General features: G+C 40.8%; 2 protein-coding genes across 5 annotated transcripts in view; both read left to right on the top strand.

The window, feature by feature from the left end:
* Positions 1-24347, top strand: part of NR3C2 (nuclear receptor subfamily 3 group C member 2) — a 330269-nt gene that overhangs the window by 230470 nt on the left and 75452 nt on the right. For all 4 annotated transcript variants that reach the window (XM_079154578.1, XM_079154580.1, XM_079154577.1 and 1 more), the window contains exon 4: positions 2707-2823. In XM_079154578.1, the coding sequence (XP_079010704.1) occupies positions 2707-2823 (117 nt within the window). The remainder of the gene's footprint in view (positions 1-2706; positions 2824-24347) is intronic.
* On the top strand, positions 23097-24335 carry LOC306670116 (tumor protein D54-like). The gene has a single exon (XM_079154585.1). The coding sequence runs from the start codon at positions 23111-23113 to the stop codon at positions 23735-23737; it is 627 nt and encodes a 208-aa protein (XP_079010711.1). The 5' UTR covers positions 23097-23110; the 3' UTR covers positions 23738-24335.

Below are 24347 nucleotides of genomic sequence, written 5' to 3'. Positions count from 1 at the left end.
TTCCGGGGAGTTAATGTGTATATTTTATCTTCCAGCCACCCCCCTATCTTCCTTTCCAGAATTTTCTCCAATTTCTGTCCTTTATAGCAGTCCCAAAGTCTGTTCTCTACCTTCTTAGGCCAATAAGCTGAAACCTTTTGCTTGGCTTCTAGCCACTCATCACTGACAACAGGAAGAACCATGCACTCAAGGTAGAAGCTGTTCCATGGAGGCATCTCACCTAGAGTGATTCTCTTTTCAGGAGTCAGTTTTCCTCCAGCTTCTGTCTGCTCTTGGTCACTCCTGAAAGCCCTCAAGCCTTTCACCCCGCTTCTTTGCTGGGCAGTTTATAAGTATCCGTGGGAGGTTTATTGGACATAAATAGAATTCCCCTCTCACTGGACGTAACTTAAATGAGAAATAAGTCTTTCTTCTTGACCACTGAGATTTCTTTTTAACCCAGGATGATTCCTGGGTCTGCGTATTCCAACTAACAAACACAGAGCTCTAGTGTGCACAGAGCCCATCTCCAAGAACTTTTGTGTGGATGTTTGGTAGTGTCCCTTCCATGCGGCATACCTGCTACGTAACCCTAAGATGAGTGTCTCTAAAACACTGCTCTGTAATCCACAGTGACACCCCAATGCCTGCTGATAGAAATCTCAGTGTCTTAACTTGTCACTCAAGGCCACCACTGTCTAGTGCCCAGCATTCTGATCATCTGTCCTAGGTTAGTAGAAAACCATTTACCCCACAGAACCTCAGATGTGACTTACTCTGGATTAGCCATCTCGACACCAGGCAAGCACAGTGTTTAAAAAGGACATGATTGAAACTCTCGAGTCTTCTAGATGCACTCTCTTTTTGTTGTCTGTTGATATTATTTGAATGTGAATTAAGGGGCAGGACACACATTATACATTTGTGTCAGTACCACTTAAGTACTTAAGGTTTGTACAACTAAAAATATAAATGACAGAATTGTATGAAATTTATTATGCCACATTTCTGATGGTTTCTTACAATTCTCCTATGCTGATGCTCATTCTATGGCTTAAGTAAGGCGACACTCTAGTAGGAGTTTAAATTTTTTTTTTTTCAAGTTGGAGCCTCTGCTCTGTGATATCATGCAACATGAAATGTTCCGTTAATGGGTTGCTGTTCACACAGTTAGACTGCAGGCTCTTTAGAACTTCATTTCATGGTAGCCATGATGTGGAATCAGTCTAAGTGTCCTTCGACTGATGAATGGATAAAGAAAATGTGTCTATCTATACAGTGGAGTATTACTCAGCCATGAAGAACTGTGCAATTGTGGCATTGGCTGGTAAATGGATGGAACTGGAGACCAGAATGGTAACTGTAATAAAGCCAGAGCCAGAGAGTCAGAGGTCAGACGTTTTCTCTGATGTGCAAAAGCTAGTCCAAAATAGGAAAGGAAAAAAAAGAAAAGAAAAGGAGGGAGTGCGAGGGGAGGAATTCCACCAAAATAGAAGAAAGATCAGTGGAGCAGAGAACGGGGATTGGGGGGAGAAGGGACAGGATAGGTGAAGAACAGTGCAGTGACCTGACCTGATTTCCTTTTTCTGTGTACATATATGAGTATACCACCATGAATCTCATTATTATATATATCCACACGGCAATAATTTTTTTAAAAAACCTATAAGTAAATAACAGAAAGATCAGTAAAGGGAAAGGAACAGGGGAAGGGAGGGAAGGATGGAAAGGAGAAGTGTTAGGGACTGAATTAGAGAAAATTACATTTCATACCTTTATAATCTTGTCGAAATGAACCCTAATGTTTTGTATAATTAGAACTAATTTTTTTTTTTTCAGTACCAGGGGTTGAACCCAGGGGCTCTTAACTACTGAGCCAGATCCCCAGCCCTTTTTTCATATTTTATTTAGAGATAGAGTTTCACTGCGTTGCTTAGGGCCTCACTAAGTTTCTGAGGCTGGCTTTGAACTGGAGATCCTCCTACCTCAGCCTCCCAAGCCTCTAGAATTACAGGCATGGGCCACCACACCTGGCTACTGTCTACCTTTTGATAGACATTTTACCTTATTACCTTATCTATTTTCTGTCTCCCCCAAATTGATGGAAGTTAACCATAGCAGAGACTTTTGTCTGTCTGATTCATTGTTGCATCTCCAGTGCTTCTGCTAGTGTCTAGTACCAGTGGATATTCAGTGAATATTTTGAAATAAATAAGTGAATAATAGAGCTAGGTTACAGTTTCATATTTTGCCAGTAGATGCCACCCTCCAAGCCTGCGCCACACCTAAGTCTGATTCACGTTCAGTTTTCCATTGGTTTATGGAATGAAAGAGTTAAATATCTCCAGTGGTATAATTTGGAAGTCTTCCCAGTGAAATCGCATCTGTCAATGGTGGGCAGGCATCTCAGCTTAGAGAGCTGTGGTAGGGCTTTTGGATTGGTGCTGTTGTGATGTCCTAAGGAAATTCACCATTTCCTGACTCCATCGACGAGGTTGCTCTTGCACGATGCCTGCTTAGAAGTACAGGCAGTGTTATCACACATACACCAAAGTCTCAGCTGCATCAAGCTGTCTGTGTTATCCATGAATCATATTTGCCTTGTGTTTTGAAGAAGAGATTTCCAGGTAGGAAAAGGGAAATTTTATATTCTGATTATAGCCATTAGTATTTCATACTACTGTAATAGTGCTTTATTCTAACAATTGTTTTTTATTATTAAATCAGGGCAACACAACTATTTATGTGCTGGAAGGAATGACTGCATCATTGATAAGATTCGACGAAAGAATTGTCCTGCCTGCAGGCTTCAGAAATGTCTTCAAGCTGGAATGAATCTAGGAGGTAAGTCTTGTGGTTTTAGTTTCATAAAAATTGTTAATATGTAATATAACACCACTAGACTCTATCTACTCCCACAGTCGAAGGTGAAGCTAACATGGAGCCAAGGTTCTCTAAATATCTAGTAAGTTCTATTTTCATGCCAAAACATTTTAGGAAGAAAGTATGTCTTAGCTGGAATTAAAAGAAGATATGTTGTGTGTCATAGTCTACTGAATTTTTCAAGCCTGAAATTGTTTCAAGAAGTAGGTGTTTAACCAAAACAAAATCATAAAAATGAATGACTTTTTAAATTAAAAAAAAACCCACAACTAATGGTTTTTATTGTCATATCTATTTAGAAATAAGACCTGTACATGATAACATTAAATAGATAGTAACACATTCCTAACTCCAAGGGTAACCTATATGAAGGAAAAACTTTGAAATGTTACAGCAGCTCACCAAAACAGGGGGAGAGGGTAAAAGACTAAAAAAAGAGCACAGTGTTTATCGATAGGAAGAATCAACATCCTAAAGTTAGTTTAATAACTAATTTCCTAAGAAAAATACCACTTGAGGATTCTAAATTCCTAAAAAACAGCCAGGAAAATTCTGGAAAGACAGAAAATACAGGGAACTAGCCCTACCAGACAATAAAACAGTACACAGTTGCAGTAATTAAAATGGTCTGTGGTATATGTTTAAGATTAACAGAAAGAAATAGATCCAGGTAATATGGGAATTTTGTACGTAAGAAAGTCGGCATTTCAAATCAGTGGGGCAGGAATGGAGTATTCAATAAAAAATATTGTAACACCAGCATAATCATCTGGGAATGAGAATGTTTAATCCGAACTCTTACTGTACACAAAAATAAATTCTGGCACTTTAAAATAAACTTTGAAAAACAACCACAGAAGTACTAAAAGAAAACATGTATTTTTAAATGCTAAGTATAGGAGTCCTACCAAGTATAAAATAAAATCTGAAGATACAAAAGCAAAAAATGGAAAAATTAGTACTATTTATAGCTCTAGTATTGCTGCAATGATAAACAATAAAAAAATGGACAAAAATACTTGTAACTTACATACAAAGAGTTTATGTCTCTCGTAGATACTCCTACAATTCCCTAAGGAAAAAACCCATCTCATTAGAAAAATGGGTAAATGTTAAGAACAGAACATTCACAGATTAAAGATGTCCAACTCGTCCTTGAAACACATGAAGAAATCCTAAATCTAATCACACTAAGAGAAATTTAAAATGTAATGAGAGTTTTTTACCAATTGGCAGAGGCAAAACTTTTTTATGACATTATTTTATGAGAATATAGAAATAAAGTCAAACTCAGTGGTGATCTCATGCATTTTAGGTAGGAGTATAAATTGGTATAATCCCAATGGAGAGCAATTTAGCTATTTCAATAAAATGTTAAAAGCTACATACCCTTTGACTCAACAGTTCTACTTTTGGGAATTTATCCAAATATATTCTTGCAATGTAAGAAATGTTATGTGCATAAAATACACGTTGTAGCATTGTTGATGAGAAATAAAAATATTCATCTATGCAGGACTGATTAAATAAATTCATAGTACTCATATAACATTAATGAAAAGAAAGGGGAGTCTATATACATTTATATGGACTAAGCTGAACTGTTGTCTAGCAAATAAAAGTCAGGTTGCAAAAGTTATTTTGTATGCTACAAGCCATAGGTCTATTTTAGAAAAAAAAAAAAAAAACTGTGTAGAACATTTCTGGAATCTTATGCAAGAAACTAGTTATAGTACTTGTCTCAGTGGAAAGAACTTAGGTAGCTGGATTGCAAAAATGGGAAGGAGAACTGATTGTCACCATATATCCTTTCGTATCTCCAAATGTGTTAAAATTCTATATTGTGTACACGTATTAACTATTGGAAAGAAATAAAGTAATTCAAAACAGTAATAAAGTGAGACTTTATTCTTATTTCCTTTGATGAGTGAGTCATCTGGATGGCTGGTCAGGTGTAGGGATAAACGTGACTTCCTATGGAACAGGGCAACTCTTTGAGGTCAAGAGGAAGTGACCTTGGCCAGGCAAGACAGCTGGTATAAGGGCATGTCTCAAGAGTCTTGCAATCTCAGAGAAAGACCCACACAGGTTAAGAGGACAAGTTCTGGAACCAGACTATATAGGTGGGTCCTTCGTTCTGCCAATTCACTGACCTGAAACCTCAGGCAGGTTGCCCCTTGCTAGTTCCCCAGTTCTCTTATCTTTATCCTGGATGGACCAACATACCATCTCTTGGTCTGTGGAAAGGATTAAATAAGTAAATGTACAATGAAAATAAAGTGATCACTAAGTGTATATTACCTTGCAATGGCTGTATTAGTCAACTTTCTACTACTGTAACAAAAACCTGAGATGATCAGCTTATAAAGTGAAAAGGTTTACCTCCTATATGTCAGGCTCACAGTTTTAGATGTTTCAGTTCACTGTTAATCAACTGTTGGTATTGGGCCTGTGGCAAGGTGGTACATTATGGTGGTTTCGTATGGCAAAACTCTTCCTCTCATGAGCAAGACACCAGAGAGGCACAGAAAGGGGTTGGGGTGCCAGGATCCCCTCAAGAGCACAGCCCCTGTGACTAGAAACCTCCCATTAGGCCCTTTCTCTTAAAGGTTCCACCAATTCCCAGTAGTGCCATGGGCTGGTACCAAGCCTTTAGTACATGGGCCTTTGGGGACACTTACCAAAACCACAGCAGTTGTGGTGGCATTGAAGGCAGTGGTAGTACATTTTTTTTTTTTTTTTTGAGATTAAGAAAAGATTATATTTGAAGGACATAAACAAACAAAAAAAGAATTACATAAGAAAAAAATGTAACAATTTTTGTAAGTACCTAACATGAGCATGCGCTTAACATCTAAAAACAACAAAGGTAACATTGGTACATGACAAGTGTGCATTAAAGAAATCTCTAATATAAAACATAGAAAATGTGGAGCATACTTGATTTCAAAATACAGAAAGCAAATGTTAAGATAGGCACACCCACAATTCTTACAAAGACATGCTTGCAAAGATAAAATTCATCTGAGCATTCACTTCTCTGATATACAAAAGCTATGAAATTGTTAATCACTGGATGTTGCCTCCTGCTTTTGCACTAAGTTTCAACACGGATTGGTATGAATTCTGAATACCCAATTAATCATTGTTATTTTTCATCTTTCTGCCATGTTCTATATAGAATGCATCTACCTAATATGAGTAGTACTTAAAACAGCATCATTTTGAATGCTGGTTTAGACTGAGGCAAGCGTTCACTGCAACTTCCGAATACTCTCACACATTGTCCCAGTTTACTCCCAGTGGCCCTTGTTTTGGTGAAGGTGAGCCTTCAGTGCAGAGAAATCAAGTGACTTGCCAGAGATGGCACAGCAGTAAGATAATGAGACTTGTTCCTGAATATTGCAGGCCCTTGGTCTGGTGTTTCAGATGTGCCACACAGCTCCCTGGTTCTGATACCAGAATTGTCACAGATGTGACACAAAAGATCACCTTCCATAAGCATGTGTGTGAGGATCAAGGAAGATTAGTAAATTTGAAAATCTAGATGGTACAAGGGTACTGCCATTGGTTGTAGAGTGGACCCAAACCATTTCATGAAATCCATCCTCTGATTATTTTGGGAAGGGCAGGGGGTACAGAGGCAGATACTAGGGAATTGAACCTAGGGGCACTCAACCACTAAGCCAGATTCCCAACCTAGTTTTAATTAATTAATTAATTTTAATTTTAATTTGTGACAGAGTCTTGCCAAGTTGCTCAGGGCCTCACTAAATTGCTGAGACTGACTTTGAACTTGAGATCTTCCTGCCTCAGCCTCCTGTGCCTCTGGAATTACAGATGTGTGCCACAGTGCTTGGCCTGATTTTTTTTTTAAGGCACACACTAGGAAGATAGGTTTTAAAGACTGCATCAATTTTATTACCATAAATATTCATATATGCATTGTATTTTACACTTCATAATATTTAGTTACTTATTATAAAATAGTAAGAAAAGAACTCTATTTATAAATCTTCCCTCGGGGTTGTTTAATTGATTCAGTAACCTTTAGAACAGGGTTTCTCAGCCTCTTCAATTGTGGACATTTTGTCCAGGATGGTTTTTGTAGAGGACTCCCCTCCACATGGTGGCCTCTGTCACGTTAGCATCCCTGGTGTCTGTCTTCTCGATGCCGGTGGCAATCCACTTTCCCCTAGTAATGACAACTAAAAATGTATCTAAAATTGCCAAATATCCCGAGGAGGCACTGTGACCCATTGGTTAAGCAACAATGGTAATCACAATTGAAGTGTTAGATACTATGTTTCTGCTGGGATGTAAATTCCATCAAGGGAAAGATTTGTGTCTGTTTTCTCATTGCTCTATCCCCAGTGACTGCGACAGCGCCTGATCCATTGGCATTCAATAGCTGTTTGTCAAATAAATTAGCAAATGGCTGGTATTTTTGAGGACTTGCTATGTTGTAAGCACTAGAGGGTGAAGGGAACTACCTTTCAGTCCCCTGGTCTTTTCCATCTATAAAACAATCTGACCAGAGATTAGTAGGAGAAAGGGCATGCAAGTGCATCAACATGCAGACACATAACCAGATGGCGGGAATTAACCACCCTCCTCACAGGGAGAGGGAAGAGGGAGGTTTACACAATTCCATAGGAAGTGGAACTAATTCTCGGGGAGACGAAGGGATCTGAAGGGCAGACAATAGCCTGGGACCAAGTGTGTCGGATTCTGGGTGTGATTTTGACTTTCAGTCTCTTCTGTGATATGAGTTCACTCCTCCTTGGTTGATGAAATGTCACAGGACGGGAGGTAGACATGCTCCCCTTTGGTGGATCTGGTCTTCAGGTAGATGGGGAATTTCTGAAAAAGCCCTCCCTGCACTTTGGGAGAGAAGAAGGGGTGAGGAAACAGGCAGGTAAGAGAAGGTCAGAGACACCTGGCCTTTTGGTTCAAGGCACTTGGCTCGTCAAGCTGTTGAACTTTGGGGTATATCTTCTGAGCCCCAAGAGCACTTTGCACTTTGTGTCCTCCCATTTAAGCCTCACAGCACCACTATTAATATGTCCATTTTATAGGTGAGGAGATGGAGGCACAGAGAGGCTAATGAACTGGCTCCTAGACCACACAGCTAGGGAGCAGCAGTTGCACTCAGATCTCTGTTCCTGGCACTGAAGGCCAGGCCTACCATTACTGACTTTCAGAGTCCACTGTACATAGCCAGATGATCTGGGATTGGCGCTGTGGTGTGCAGATGCTCTCCTTGTGCCTACAATTACCTGCGAATGAGGTTTGGCACCATATGTGATAGAAAACTCATGCAATTTGTCGTTGGTTCCTATGGTGGGTTTTGTGGTTTTCGGCAAAAGGTTTTACTAGAGAGAGCTCACTCAGATCCTGAGGTCATTGAAAGTAGTGAGTCAATACTGGGCAGAGTGGAAATTGATATTTATGAGGGTTATATTTTTCTTAGGTTCAAGTTATAGTTTAAGTTATAGCTTCTGGTTCACGAATTAAATAATTAACTTTAATTGTGCCGTCGTGGTAACATGCTGTAATTTCTTTTTTCTTTTATAATTTCTTTCAAGGCCTTCCATCCCCCCCATTTCAAGACCTTGAAAGAAATTTTAAGTTTTAGTTTCAATTTGGGGAAAAGAAACACAAGTAATTTTATTATATATTTTTTAAAAAAAAAAGATAATGTGATGTTTGACCTTTAATGTAAAGTGATTTCCAAAGTTAAAAATGTGAATTAGATTTAAAACCTTTTTAGATGTGTTCTGATCTCACCCGTTTTCCCAGCAAAGCAGGGCTTGTCCAGTCTTTTTAACCAACATCTTCACTCTTAGGAGATAAGACAGATGGCTACCTAGCATCCTGCTACCTGGAAGATCATTCTCTAGTGAATGGTCATGACTTTGGGAACAAAATCCAGAGCACTTTGGAGTAGTTTTTTTCCTGCAGTTGATTTGCACGCAATTCTAGCCATGTCCCCAAACTCTCCTCTACCTTACAAAGTGGAAGGAAGGAAGAAACACAGGCAGGCAGGCAAGTGTGTCGAGTTGTATTTCTCAAAAATTAAAGCTGTAAAATGTGCCTCTCCTCCTTTCCTCTAAATCCACTCCCTCCCTTCTGCCTGCAAGTACTTTTATTTTTCTTAAAAAACCTGCTGGGCTTTAGGCTGCATGCAAAGGAAAATACAGCAGAAGATGTAGGAATGTCAACCGAGAAATTGAAAGGAAAATAACAGTTCTTTTGGCCCCAAGCTGAGCCTGCCATTCTGGCTATCGCCCCGGTTAGTAGATTGGAGAGAGTCACGATGCTCCATACGGGAGAATTGGCTGCTTTCTATAGCCTGCCCCCAAGGAATTAGTCACTTCACTTTTACAGACCAGGGTTCTGAAAAGAGTGATCTGTACGTGTCTGTTAGTTTCTCCTAAGATGGGTGGAACCCAGGACCAGAGCTCGCTGGCCTTTGGACCAAGAATGAGCCCTCCATGGAGTTTGTAGCTTCGATTGCACCCTGGCCACTTAAGAGGGGATCTTAGAGGACTTCCTCTTCCATCCCTCCCATTTCGCAGATGAGGAACTTGGAACCCAACGTGGTATCGTTAGAGACCTGAAAAATGCCGCAGAAGGATCCTAACTCCATCTTCTTTCCTCTTCTCTTAATTACTCCTCACGTTATTGTATCTTCCAGTAAACATGCTGAGAAGTCTACTTGCACTTTCCTTTAATGAAGACTCTAAAATATTAAAATCTTGTTTCCTGTAGCTTTAAAACTGTAAACTTGAGAGGAAGCCAACCTTGGAGAGCTAACCATAAAATTTTTAAAAATAAATAAATAAAATAAATCTTAAAAATGGACTTCAGAGCCACAGGGTGTTCCTAAAACCAGCTCCTAATTCTGGTTCCAGATTACTTCCAACACATACCTGTAGCTTTCCTTGGTCTCAGAAATCATTTTTACTCAATTTAGTAGGAACTGTTACAGGTGGCCATATGGAGTCTACCTTCCCCTGGGGGAATGGTACCTGTCACGTGAAGAGAGACATCTCAAACACAGGAAGCAGTAGAACAGCGGGCATCATGGTTGCCTGTGGAGGAAGGAAAACATAACACTAAGGCTGGGAAAGTTCAGAGGAAGATATACATATACATTACCAAAAAGATGGAACCACAGCCAGTAAAATATTTAAATTAAAATTCATCTACACAATGCAGTGTTAATCAGCCAATAAAATTGTGATTATGAAATTTATAACCACATAGAACATTTTCTCAAAAAAAAAAAACTTATAATGAAAAATTATTATGTAAAATGATCTGGGTTACTTATTCTCTGCTTACAACTATTGATGAAAAGATTTGCATAAGTCAAGAGACTAGGAGGAAATTGAATACCAAAATGGTCTGTTAGTGTGGTAAGATTACGAATGCGCTTTTCTTCTTTCTTTCCTAGTTTATTAGTAATATGAACGTGTTTTATAATAAAACTTAAATGGAGTTCACAGTTTTGTCTCAAGAAGAAAGTCATCAAAAGACCCACTAGCAGTATTTCTGAACAGAAGAGGCAAAGAATTCTACACGCAGATTGCCACAGGAGTTCTTTCTGAACAGGAAAGAGGGGAAACAAAGACTTAGAGACTGGTACATCACCTACCGTGAAATCCTTTAAAAACTAAAATGGAGAAGTGAGCTGGTAAACAAAAGACCCAGAGACCAAAGAATGACAGAATTATGACTGACCACCAAACCCAGAGCGAAAGCAGGAAGGAGAGAGCTTTTTATTTGAGAAAAATTGGCTTTCCTTGGCAACATTTTGCTGTAACTAGTTGACTTGGTCACCTATAAGAGTCGCACAGTGTCAGTGTGATGAGAGAAATCGCAGGAGCCATGCCAGTGAGAGAGTAGCTTTAATATTTGAAATTCAATAAGGAAAACACAGTTTATATCTTTAAGGGTCTCCTGCGTCAGGATATTCTGCTGTTATAGAAGTTAGAAAACTTAGGGATGCTGAGTTTTGTGAAGAGATGTCAGTCCTCAGATTGCTTTGTTTCTTTTAATTCCTCTTGCTTATAGACGATAAAAATTTCAATGGGATTTCTGAACCGTCAAGTCAAGGAGGAAATAATACATTTTTGTCAATCAGTGTGAAAAGTTTTGGGGCTGGGGAGATAGCTCAGTCGGTAGAGTGCTTGCCTTGCAAGCACAAGGTCCTGGGTTCGATCCCCAGCACCGGGGGGAAAAAAAAAAAAGAAAAGTAAGTTTTGGTAGTCTTTAGGTATAAGTGAAACTGTGTAAATTGTCATAGTAATGTAACTGGTGAATTAACTGATATTTTTACCCTGCAGAAGTTTCTGGAGGAAAGTGTGGGATTGTTCTCCAACAAAACAAAAGATCTTTCTCTCTCTCTTCAACGCTAAGATTTTTTCTTTCAAATTTTAGCTACTTTGATTATAATTTGCAAACACTGTATAGTTTTATTTATTCTCTTCAGAGTTCTTATATTTTATCATCATCATCTTATGAGTGGTAACATCTTAGGACAGCAGCCTTACAGGCGATACACGGAGAAGTCATCCGTCTCCAGAAATGTGTACATTTGTATGTGTACACGCCTTGGTGAGATAATCCAAGGAGACTGCTTTTCTGTGAATTTTTTAAAATATGAAACCCAGGGATGTTAGAAATTTCTGCTTGGATATGGTAGGACTTCCATGTTTCCTTTAACTCTTTCACCTACAGTCTTTCCTGTGCTTGTCATCCCAATCTGCTATAAGGATCCTGGGGCCTAGTAGCGCAAACCTTTCATATCTAGGAAATCTTGTCATTTGTCCTTGGTGGTCTCAAGAGACCCAGAACCACAGCTGTCCCCTTTCTGAGTGGCCTGCTCAGATGCACAGCTCTCTCTGGTCCAGTCTCCCAGTGCCCCTCCCGTCTACCCACTAACTGAGAGCTTTGGCAACACGCACCTATTTTCTAACTCTATTTAAATAATGGTGGGGGGTGTTTTTGTTTTGTTGTTTTGGCACCTCACATTATTGTCACATCCTGTCATGCTACCTCAGATGACGGAGTTCTATTCTGAGAATATTAATAATTGCACAATTAGTCTTCGTGAAGTACTGAGATTCAGGCTTTTAACTTCTAGGACATTTCTCTTTAATTTTTCTATTTAAAAAAAAATGTTTTTTAGTTGTAGATGGACACAATACCTTTGTTTTATTTATTTTTGTGTGGTGCTGAGTACTGAACCCAGTGCCTCACACATGCTAGGCAAATGCTCTACCACTGAGCCCCAGCCAGCCCTACTTTTTTTTTTTTTACCCTCTCCTGCTGTTTCACCAGCCCCCTCTCCCCACCACACTGTGGCTTCTGCTGACACCTGGTTTTCACTGTGCGTTTCTACTAAATGCCTCTCTTTGACTGTCTCGGCCAAATTGTCACTTGAGATCCTACATTCAAAAGTGCCAAGAGAGGGTCCAGCTCAATCAGTTGGTCACTGTGGGAACAGATCTTCTGGTTGGGTTGCATCCTCCAGAGTATCAGAGAAATGGTTGCTTTGCCTCCCTGACTTTACTTGGGCTGGTGTGGTTGATAGCACCATGACCTTCAAAAATGTCCAAGTTTTTAAAAGTATATTTTTAAAATATCCAATTTAAAAAAAAAATATATATATATATATATATATATATCTTAGTTGTTGATGGACAAAATACCTTTATTTATTTATTTGTCTTCACATGGTGCTGAGGATCAAACCCAGATCCTCACATGTACTAGGCAAATGCTCTACCACTGAGCCACAACCCAAGGCCACTGTGATCCAGTTTTTAGAAAAGGACTATGAGTATAGCAGAGGATAATAGATGGGAAAACTACAGTCAAGTGTTAGTTGTGGAAATTCCACATTAACGTAATCATAGCAAGTTTTCTGACACCCTAATTTTTATTTAAAGCTTTCCATGCATTTAAGAATGAAAACGTATCAGTTTTTAATAGCAAATTGACAAATAGCAGCTTTTCATGCATCTTGGAACAGAATAAAAGCCTTATTTTAGAGTTGAAAACTTTTTGATATGGTTACTTTGAAAATGCAGGAACCAAAACAAAACACACACAAAAAAATCATCAATAAAGCAAATCTTAAACTTTTACAAAGAAATCCATTAATGTGTAAGATGGACATTCTCCTATGGACCATTTGTCTATAGCTGAACTGTCCTCTGTCCCTGAATGCCAGCACTGACCCCAGACTCTAAGCTGGGGGATGAGTTCTCAGGTGTAGAATGGGTGGGGGAGGAGAACCAGCCACTTGGAGCCAAGCATCCTGGGAGTGCTGCCCCAGCCATTTTAGAAAGGGGTCCTCGGTCACTCCAGGCGATGTGCTTGCCTGTCTCTGAGGGAGGCGATGTGCCTGTCTGTCATGTATCAGACTGATATCTCAAAGTTGCAACCATTGAATTTTTTATTATAAGTTGATAGTTACAACAACTAGGGAATATAACTTTGTCTTCATTTGAAATTCTAATGCCTACTGATCTGCTGCTTGTAGGCTCTCTGGACAAGCAGTCTTTCCCCCTCTTCACAATGAAATGTGTGATTGTGGTAGGGAGGGAAAGCTATTCATGTTACTGTGCAGTCCTCTTGTCTCACCTCCAGAAGGCACAGAAAACCATTCCCGTAAATGTCCTTCTATGTCAATCTGAAGTAGTAAGTTTATTTAACATTTAATATCATTAGTTTAGAGTGATGGTTTTTCTGGACCAATGACATACCTTTAAAGGTTAACCCAATTTTAACACTAAAATTATTTTGATTGATTTGTCAAATTGTAAAAAACACAACAGTAGCATGGATACAAAATCAACAAACTCCAATAGCTTTTCTTTATTCAATGCAAACTCAGTAACATATTTGCTGAGAAAGATATCAAGAAAGTCCTATTCACAATAGCTGCCCCACGTGTGTCCATTCTACACAAACTGAACTGCAGATTGATGCAGTCCCTATCTAAAGGCCAGTGACATGGACTGGGGTGTGACTCAGAGGTGGAGCACTAACCTGCTCCACTGGGTTCGTTCGATCCTCTGCACTACATAAGTAAATAAATAAAATTATTATGTCCATTTACAACTAAAAAAAAAAAAAAAGCCAGAGATATTCTTCACTGAACTAGAAAAAACAACCCTGAAATTTAGGAACACAGAAGTCTCTGAATAATCTAAACAATCTTGAGCAAAAGGAGCAAAGTGGGAGGCATCACAGTATCTAGCTTCCGGAAGTACTTCAGAGCCACAGTGACAAAACAGCATGGTGTTGGCATAAAAACAGACCCAAAGACCATGGGACAGATCAGAGAGCCCAGACGTAAACCCGTGCATCTGCAGCCAACTGATTCTCAACAAAGACACCAAAAACATACCTCAGAGCAAGGGATGTCTCCTTGATAAATGGTTCTGGGGAAAACTACATATTCATGTGCAGAAGTTTGAAACTTGACCTATTTCTCAGGCTGTACAAAAATTAACTCACAAAGTGGATCCAGAACTTAAAGTAAGACCTGAATCTACCAGAAGAAAAAAGAAAAAAAAGGGAACACACTTCAAGACATGGATACAAGTAGGGATTTTCTGGATAGGACCCCAAAAGCACAGCCAACAAAAGCAGACATCGATGAATAGGATGGCATCAGATTGAAAAGCTTCTGCACAGCCGAGGAAACAATCAGAAATATGAAGAGACAATCCAGAGAATAGGAGAAAATATCTGCCAACTATTTGTCTGACAGAGGGTCGATGACCCTCTCTATATATCCAGGATATATAAAGAACTCAAAAAGCTTAACAACAAAAACCAAGTAAGCCACTTAAAAAGATGAGCAAATGATCTGAGTCGACCTTCTGAAAAGAAGAAATACGAATGCCCCCCCCCCAAAAAAAAAAGGAAAAACGTGCAATATCATTAGCCATTGGGGAAATGCAAACCCAGACTACAATGAGGTACTACCTCACCCCCTCACCCAGCTAGAGTAGCTCTTACCAAAAACAAAAAATGGGACTGGAAATATAGCTCAGTGGTCGAGCACTTGTCTAGCACGTGCAAGGCCCTGACATAGTGTACAATCACACAGACACAAAATCCTGTAAACATGCCCAGTAAAGGGAACTCTCAGAAACTGTTGATGGGAATGTAAATTAGTAAAGCTATAGGGAGAACAGTGTGCAGGGTCCTCAAAAAAACTAAAAGTAAATCCACCTGGCATGGTGTAAATCAGTGGCAAAGTCCTTACCCAGATTGCACAAGGCTCTAGGTTTGATCACCAGCACCAAAAAAATTAATTTAGCTAAATAATTAAGTTTAAAAACAGATCTATCATATGATTCTGCAGTCCCACTTTGGGGCATATAATTTTAGAAGTGAAGTTAAGCCTAGCAAAGAGATGCCTGCATGTCCATGTCTATTGCAGCAGTGTTCAGAATAGCTAGGATAAGAAATCAGCCTAGGTACCTATCAACAGATGAGTGGGTAAGGATAGTGTGGTTAGTATAGATAGTAGAGTATTATTCAGTCATGAGGAAGAATGAAATTCTGTCATTTGCAGCAAAATGAATGGAACTGGAGGACATCATGTTTAGTGCAATAAGCTGGACATAGAAAGACAAGTACCACTTATGGTAGAAGCTAAAAAGGTCAACCTGAAAGCAGAACAGTGGTCACTAGAGATTGGGGAGGGTGGGGAAAAAGTGATTAGATGTGACAGTGCCTACTGTATGTATTTATGGAAGTACCACACTGAACCCAGCTAATTTGTACAATTAATATGTGTTAATAATACTTATAAAATACTCACTACAGTGATTAATAAAGGGGAGTAAAAGTTTTCTGTAATACATGGGAGGATAAAGATAGAATAATAGTCAAGATGTTTTCTGAGCACTTTAGTTGCTAATTAAAAAATAATGATTTACTATTTCATAGAGAATTTCTTAAAAGCTGAACTAGCACGGCTAATAGAAATGGTCTCATCAGAATGGGCTGCTTCATTATTTTGAAAAGATCTGTCACCAACAATGTAAAAGGCAATTGCTGATTTAGGTCATTAAAATACTCCAAAAGGTAGTTGCCCTGTGTTCCTCCTTCAGTGTTCTGTACAGTGTTTGAGAATGTCATGATATGAAGTACTTTTAAATAGTGATAAAAAATAAACATTGTTTTCAAATGTTTTTTACGGTAAGATCAGTCAGACTTTATAGGAAGGGATCACGATATTTAATAATGTATCACTGATGAATCCATCCAGTCCTTTGGCAAGCGTCCAGGATCACATGCCTCAGCGGGGCCAGGTGCTGCTCGTGAGAATTTCAGCATGGCTATGAGAAGGTAGTCGCTGGCCTGGTTTTCATCTTTAAGAACAAAGAGTTGTCGTGGGCCAGATAAGCAGAGGAGCTTCAGGAAAAACATACTTACAGAGCACCTCTAGTACCGATGGCGGCTCAGAGCTCTGGAGTTGCTGCTTTAGAAGCAGAATCAGCAACTTCTTGACGACTTTTACCTGTTGAAACAAGGGGGCAGGATCTCAGGGCGCCTTCGTGGGGCCCCACCCCTGGGTGCCTGAGTGAGTTCATCCCACACTTGATTTGCACACACACTCCATCCAAAGGCTTCATGGCACCTGCTGATGCTCACACAATGCGCCGTCTAGAAAGGAAAGTTGGGCACCGTGAAGCTGGACCCTCTTCTCCATCCTCAGTTTAGAAGATTCAGGTCACATCATTAAACTTTTCCAGATAGTGTTACTGGTGATACTACTGTTTTCCCATTGATTTATAGGTAAAGAAAAATCCTTATGTGGCTAAAACATTTGATTAAGATACTCTGGAGTTGAAAAACAGATTGAAAACAAAGGGGAAACCTTAAATGAGGTGACTTTTTGATTTATTTACTCTGCAACCGGACTTTATTCCCTAACAGACTTTCATATTCTGTGGATCAATTTTTCTCAATTTAATGTTATTTTTTTTTTCTTTAATAAACAAAATCTGACGGGACACGGTGGTGCATGCCTGTAATCCTGTGGCTTGGGAGGCTGAGGCAGGAGGATTACAAATTCAAAGCCAGCCTCAACAACTTAGTGAGGCCATAAGCAACTGAGTAAGACCTTGTCTCTAAATAATATATCAAAAATGCCTGGGGATGTGTTTTGGTGGTTAAGTGCCTTGGGTTCAATCCCCAGTACTACAAAGAAATAAATAAAATCCGAAGCCTCTCCTTGAGTTATTTGAAATCCAAACTAAAAGGATCTTTTGACTGAACATAAAGCCGTGAGCACAGCACTGGTTTGTGGTCAACTCAGACACACACCCCTTTCAGTCTCTTCCCTGCCCCCTTTCAAATCTTTTCCCAGGATTTGTCCTGAGTGACTAGTCCTGCCACCTGCTCCCCAGGCCCTCTCCACAGGCAACAACTTCAGGGCTGGGGCAGGTTCTACTAAGTCTGTGTGGCTGGTTTGACAAGTCCAGCTTTGTCAGTCTTACCAGTGGCCTTTCATTTACACCAGCCCCATAGGAAGGCCAGGAGGGAGCCAACAGGATTCCTATGCGTATTAGTTTCCTGCAGCTGCTGCAACAAATGATCACATGCTTATTGGTTTAAAAATAAACATAAATGCAGGATCCCATCTTTCTATAGGTTAGAAGTCCAAAATGGATCTTGCTGGGCTAAAATCAGTGTGTCATCAAGCTGGGTTCCTGTGAGGAGCTCTAGAAGAAATTCATCTGCTTGCCTGTTCCAGGTTCGAGGGGTTCGACCGTGTTCTTCAAAGACAGATCAAATGCACACTGCTACCTCTGCTGCCATGGTCTCTGCTCCTCCTCCCGCAACCCACCTCCACCTTTCACTTATAAAGACTTTCGTGATCATGTTGGACAGGCCTAGATAATCCAGGATCATTTCCCTGTTGTGAAATCCCTAAGTAAGTCTTCAGAGTCTCTGTGCCATATAAGGTCATACATGCTCAGCTTCCAGAGGTTAGGAGGTGAACATTTTTGGGGGACCATTATTCTGCCTAACATAATATGTAATGACTCATGTCTGAGAGGAACACGCTGCCACCCTGGGACTTCTGGATGTGTCCCTGATCCTGGTTCTCTGCATCCTCGCCCCTCTCAATCCCCCTCTCTGTTCTTCCCCTCAACACTAACCCTGCTCTCCACCAAGTCACTTCCCCATGGCTTCCCAGTTGTGCCTGTGTCCACGCAGTTCTTAAGCAGCCTACACCTTCCTCCCTGGCCTAATTCACTCAGGCCACTCAAAAAGTATCATTGCCTCAGAGGTTAGTCCTCCCAGTGGGGAGGACCTTCTTTCCCTCCCAGATTGTTTTAAAGTATGACACATACGTATAGTTTATTCACACTTGTGCTATAAAGCTTCTTATGCCTTCTTTTGATGGAGTCAGTTAGTACCTCCCCTGTGCTTCAAAAGTTTCTATTGTAGTCAATTCATCACACTGTATTGTAATTATTATAGCCAGTTTATCACACTGTATTATAATTATTTGTATTATAATTATTTCTTACCAAATATTCTGAACTTCCCCAGAACAGGATTGTCCTTTTGTGTTTACATCCAGAGCCCTTGGTAGTACAGTCACTGCTTAATAAATACTACTGAATAAATGAATGAGTGAATGAGAGAATGTGGTTAAACCTTGCCAGCATACTACAGAGCTGTATCCTTAAAAAAATAAAACTAAAAAGCCTAAGTTTGGTTATGCAGCTATTAAAGAAAAAAAGGGGCCTTATTTTAAAACTAGTTCCGTAACAAAGATTCGAAAGATGCTGTTTTAACAAAGTTCTGGCGTAATATGTTTTCCATCTCTGTACCAGGCAAGTGTAGGTCTTGACCTGCCATTTGACTTCCGTAGTATAATCTGGACAACTTCTTCAATAATCAGTTGAAGAAAAGGTTTAGCATCACTATTTACCATTCCTGATAAAGAATTTTAAAGTAAGGTTTGAACTTCCTGATGCACTTATTTAAGTAGTTTCTGTTACCAGCCTGGAGGAATTGGGATATTGGATCAGCCATTGCTGCTGTGCAGGTGGGAATTCTAGCCTTGGCCTGGTGGTTTGTGGTGAAGCATTAAGTCCAAGGTGAAAGGAAGTTAGGATGAGTTGATCTAGAATAAAAGAGTAGAGAAATGATCCACCAAGATGAATGTAAAGAAGCAAGGAAAAGGGGTAATGGAAGCTAAGAAAGCCAGAGGAGTGAAATGAGCCCAAGATGATCAGGTTAAGGAAGATTTAGTTGAGAAGCTTAAGTGGAGTAAACCTCAGGGATTATCAGCCCAATCGTAGAACCCCTGGTTTCCAGAACAGTTGTCATTCACAAGGTCGAAGTCGGGGGAAATACACTAATTTAAGGTGGGAGGAAAACCTGTCTTCCAGGATCTTCAAGATTGACAGATGCTCAGCCCATGTCTGGGCACTAGTTTAACTGAGTGAAAATCAGGAGCACCATGTTCAATATCATGACAGCAATGATTGTCTTTCAGCTGCAACTCTGGGAAGCAGAGAAGTCTGCAAGCTGAAAAGGGGAACATTGTGATGGAGGACCTGTCAGGCATTGATCCTGGGGGCCAGTCATCTGTGTGCCTAGATAACTAGAACTGTGAAACTGCACTGTGCATGGAGTGAACTCTGCTCAAGGTGTCACCTGGCCATTCCTTTACCTTGTAGTCATTGTTTAATTGTACTCTGAAATGGGCCGGGTGCAGGGCTGCCACTCGTGGGACAGGGGAAGAGGTGCCACTTTCCAAGATGAGAAGTCAGCTATAAACCTAGGGGCATGGACCCTCTTACCTTCAGGTGGTGTCAGCAGGAAGTTGATCCTGGGGAGAAGACCAGCCCCACAGCTGAGAGGAAGCTGTGGCAGAGAGATCCTATTTCATCACAGGAACAAATACTCTTTTTAGTGGATAACTAGTAAGGAGGCCTATTGTATAAAGCCCAGCTTGGATTTTAATGTGAGGGGAATGTTGAAATCATTCAGTCATTGCTCATTTTTTGTGAGTGTAGGAGCGTACAGGATATGCTCTTGTCAGTCAACACATACACCCTGGGGTGGGGCAGAGCACTTGTCCTCCCCTTGGGAATTACAAGCCTGATGCTGTGATTACTCTAAAACTTGGGAAATTTCTCTAGGGGCGTCACAGGTCTCTCTGTGTTGCTTGCAAATTACGTCTGTCACTTAAGAGTGGCACTGCAAATAAGTCTGGGTCATCTAGGAAACGAAACTTAAGTTTAACTGTATGAATAAGTAGGGTCTGATGTCTTACAACCCTAATGACCTATTTAAGGAATTTGGTATAGAATTCACCTAACTATAAGCATGGGGGTGGGGGGTGGGGTGGGAATCACGGCTCCATCAGTAGGAGGGGCCACGTCTCAGCTCCAGCTGTTTGTTGCCATGGAGGAAATAGGTATTTGTCAGATTTTATGAACTTTTTTTTTTTTTTTAGAAATGTCAGAAATGCAAATTTTCATGTGAAATATGTCAGATTTTGAAGATGAAAGTGAATTTTTTATTATTCGTAGCTCACTTTCCAGTTTATGACACCTGCTATTAAGGAAGCCACAGGAGCGCAATGAATGAGCCCCCTTCTCTTCCCCAGTCTCATTCCATTGTTTTTTCATATCATCTAGGGATTTTGTTATCCTCCTAGCTCGCTCTTCTTGTTTTTAACATCTTCTTCAGTGTAGACTGGTGGTTTGCCACCAGGGGTGGTGGAACCTCTCGGAGGGACATTCTGCAGTCGGGAAGCATTTTGGTCGTCACACCTAGAGGCTAGGGGGCTGATACTGGCATCTGGTGGATAGAGGGCCAAGGACACTGCCAGTCATTCTGCAATGCATAGGACAGTCCATTCAATAAAGAATCATCCAGCCCAAAATGCCAATAGAGAGAAAATGAGAAACTCTAGGATAGAACAGTGTTTTAATTCTCTTCCGCCCATCTGTTTTCCCTCTTTTTCTGATCTCATTCAAAGTCTTTTATAGGGTTAGTAATTGTCAGTTTAAAAAAAAATGTTTTTTTTTAGTTGTCGATGGACACAGGACCTTTATTTTATTTATTTATTTATTTTTATGTGGTGCCAAGGATAGAACCCAGTGCCTCACACTTGCCCGGCAAGTGCTCTGCCACTGAGCCACAACCCCAGCCCCAGCAGTTCTCAATATTAAAGAGCAGGAAAAATTACATGGAGAATTCATTAAAAATTAAGTCTCCCAGCCTCCACTTGTATTCTGACATGTGGACCTTGGGCCAACCTAAATTCTGCCTCTTGAGTAAGCCCCTGGGGGACTCTGGAAGATCAGCCCAGGGACCGCAGTTGGAGAAACAGTATGATAACCTTTGTTTTTGTGATCTCTGGTCTTGGCATCCTCATTTTATTAGAGCCTTTATCATGTGAACGCCTCAATTATGTGCTGTTACTGTTATTAAGTCTTTTTTTTTATTGTAAACAAATGGGATACATGTTGTTTCTCTGTTTGTACATGGCGTAAAGGCATACCATTTGTGTAATCATAAATTTACATAGAGCAATGTTGTCTGATTCATTCTGTTATTTTTTTCCCTTCCCCCCGCCCCTCCCACCCCTCTTTTCCCTCTATACAGTGCTTCCTTCCTCCATACTTGCCCCCTCCCTAACCCTAACTCTAACCCTAACACTAACCCTTCCCTCCCCCCATTATGTGTCATCATCCACTTATTAGCAATATCATTCATCCTTTGGCTTTTTGAGATTGGCTTATCTCACTTAGCATGATATTCTCCAATTTCATCTATTTGCCTGCAAATGCCATAATTTTATCATTCTTTATGGCTGAGTAATATTCCATAGTATATATATACCACAGTTTCTTTATCCACTCATCAATTGAAGGGCATCTAGGTTCGTTCCATAGTCTGGCTATTGTGAATTGAGCAGCTATGAACATTGATGTGGCTGTATCTCTGTAGTATGCTGATTTTAAGTCCTTTGGGTATAGGCCAAGGAGTGGGATAGCTGGGTCAAATGGAGGGTCCATTCCAAGTTTTCTAAGGAATCTCCACACTGCTTTCCAGAGTGGCTGCACTAATTTGCAGCCCCACCAGCAATGTATGAGTGTACCTTTCTCCCCACATCTTCGCCAACACCTGTTGTTGCTCGTTTTCTTGATAATCACCATTCTAATTGGGGTGAGATGGAATCTTAGGGTGGTTTTGATTTGCATTTCTCTTATTACTAGAGATGTTGAACATTTTTCCATATGTTTGTTGATTGCTTGTAGATCTTCTTCGGTGAAGTGTCTGTTCATTTCCTTAGCCCATTTGTCGACTGGATTATTTGCATTCTTGGTGTAGAGTTTTTTGAGTTCTTTATAGATTCTGGAGATTAGTGCTCTATCTGAAGTATGATTGGATTGGCAAAGATTTTCTCCCACTCTGTAGGCTCTCTCTTCGCATTGCTGATAGTTTCCTTTGCTGAGAGAAAGCTTTTTAGTTTGAATCTGTCCCAGTTATTGATTCTTGCTTTTATTTCTTGTGCTATGGGAGTCCTGTTAAGGAAGTCTGGTCCTAAGCCGACATGTTGAAGATCTGGACCTACTTTTTCTTCTATAATCTGCAGGGTCTCTGGTCTGATTCTGAGGTCCTTAATCCATTTTGAGTTTAGTTTCATGCATGGTGAGAGATATGGGTTTAGTTTCATTCTGTTGCATATGGATTTCCAATTCTCCCAGCACCATTTGTTGAAGAGGCTATCTTTTCTCCATTGCATATTTTTGGCCCCTTTGTCTAGTATGAGAAAATTGTATTTATTTGGGTTTGTGTCCGTGTCCTCTATTCTGTACCATTGATCTACCTTTCTATTTTGGTACCAATACCATGCCGTTTTTGTTACTATTGCTTTGTAGTAGAGTTGAAGATCTGGTATTGCAATACCCCCTGTTTCATTAAGTCTTTAAAATACACATAACTAGCCAAGTGTGGTGGTACATGCCTGTAATCCCAGCAACTTGGGATGCTGAGAAAGGAGAATCACAAGTTTGAGGATAGCCTCAGCAACATAGTGAGGCCCTAAGCAATTTAGCAAGACTTTGTCTCAAAATAAAAATAAAAAGGGGTCCGGTGGCTCGCTAGTGCTCGGCGGGCAGCTCCTGGTGCCGCCCCTTGGTTCCTTTAGCTGCTGCCCGGCTGCCGTATGAACATGGACTCCGCCGGCCAAGATATCAACCTGAATTCTCCTAACAAAGGTCTGCTGTCTGACTTCATGACTGATGTCCCTGTCGACCCAGGTGTGACTGCCCGGACTCCTGCTGTTGAGGGTCTGATGGAGGCTGAGAAGGAGGAGCTGAGGGCTGAGCTTGCTAAGGTGGAAGAAGAAATTGTCACTTTACTCCAGGTCCTGGCAGCCAAGGAGAGGCACTGTGGAGAGCTGAAGAGGAGGCTGGGCCTCTCCACCTTGGTGGGGCTGAAGCAGAACCTGTCCAGGAGCTGGCACGATGTGCAGGTCTCTAATGCCTATATGAGAACTTCTGAGAAACTTAGAGAGTGGAATGAGAAAGTGACCCAGTCTGATCTCTACAAGAAGACCCAGGAAACCCTCTCACAGGCAGGACAGAAGACATCTGCTGCCCTGTCTACCATGGGCTCTGCCATCAGCAGGAAGCTTGGAGATATGAGGAACTCTGCCACCTTCAAGTCGTTTGAAGACCGAGTGGGGACCATAAAGTCGAAGGTTGTGGGTGGCAGAGAGAATGGCAGTGCCAGCCTCCCTTCCCCAACAGGGGGTGGTGACCAGCCGCAGCTGGGACCTGCACCTTTCTAAGCCTGTGGCAGCATCGCCTGTAGCAAGCACACCCTCCTCATCATAACTGCAGCTGAGCAATGGGGCCACCAGCCAGGGCAAACCAGCGGCCGGTTTTGAGGACATTGGTGCCCGTTCACACGCAGATGTGGCTGCTGCCTTCGCATGATTAGAGAGCAATCTTGTGCATAGATGTTTACACTGAAGTCAGTAGATCAGCAGATTGCTGTGTTGTGCTTGCCAGGGCCGCAGGAGGTGGACAGTGTGGAAGGTCCAGAGGGTGCTGAGCCAAAGCCCACACTCCCTTTGAGAATCTTGTGAGCTCACTAGGACAGAGGGAAGAAGCATACTGAGTTTAAAACAAGTGGCATCTTCTGTTCCCTTCCTCCTCCCCCTGACTCACAGAAAGAATTACACCACCCAGGACACTAGCTGGCTGCATTTTATGTGGAGATGCCGAATGATAGAACTGTATGAGAGAACTGTCCATTTCCTGAGACCACAGAAAGGAAACATTGTCAGCAACTGCCTGATTGTACACTAATGTCCTAGCTTTGACAGAAGCAGATTCACTATTTTTTAAATGCAGTGAACTTTTCAAAAATTAAAATTCGTTAAAGCGGAAAAATAT

Source organism: Sciurus vulgaris (assembly GCF_902686455.1).
Source record: "Sciurus vulgaris genome assembly, chromosome: 9".
NCBI lineage: Eukaryota > Metazoa > Chordata > Mammalia > Rodentia > Sciuridae > Sciurus > Sciurus vulgaris.
Note: the sequence above shows the minus strand (reverse complement) of the source record. Positions and strands in the feature narration are given on the sequence as shown.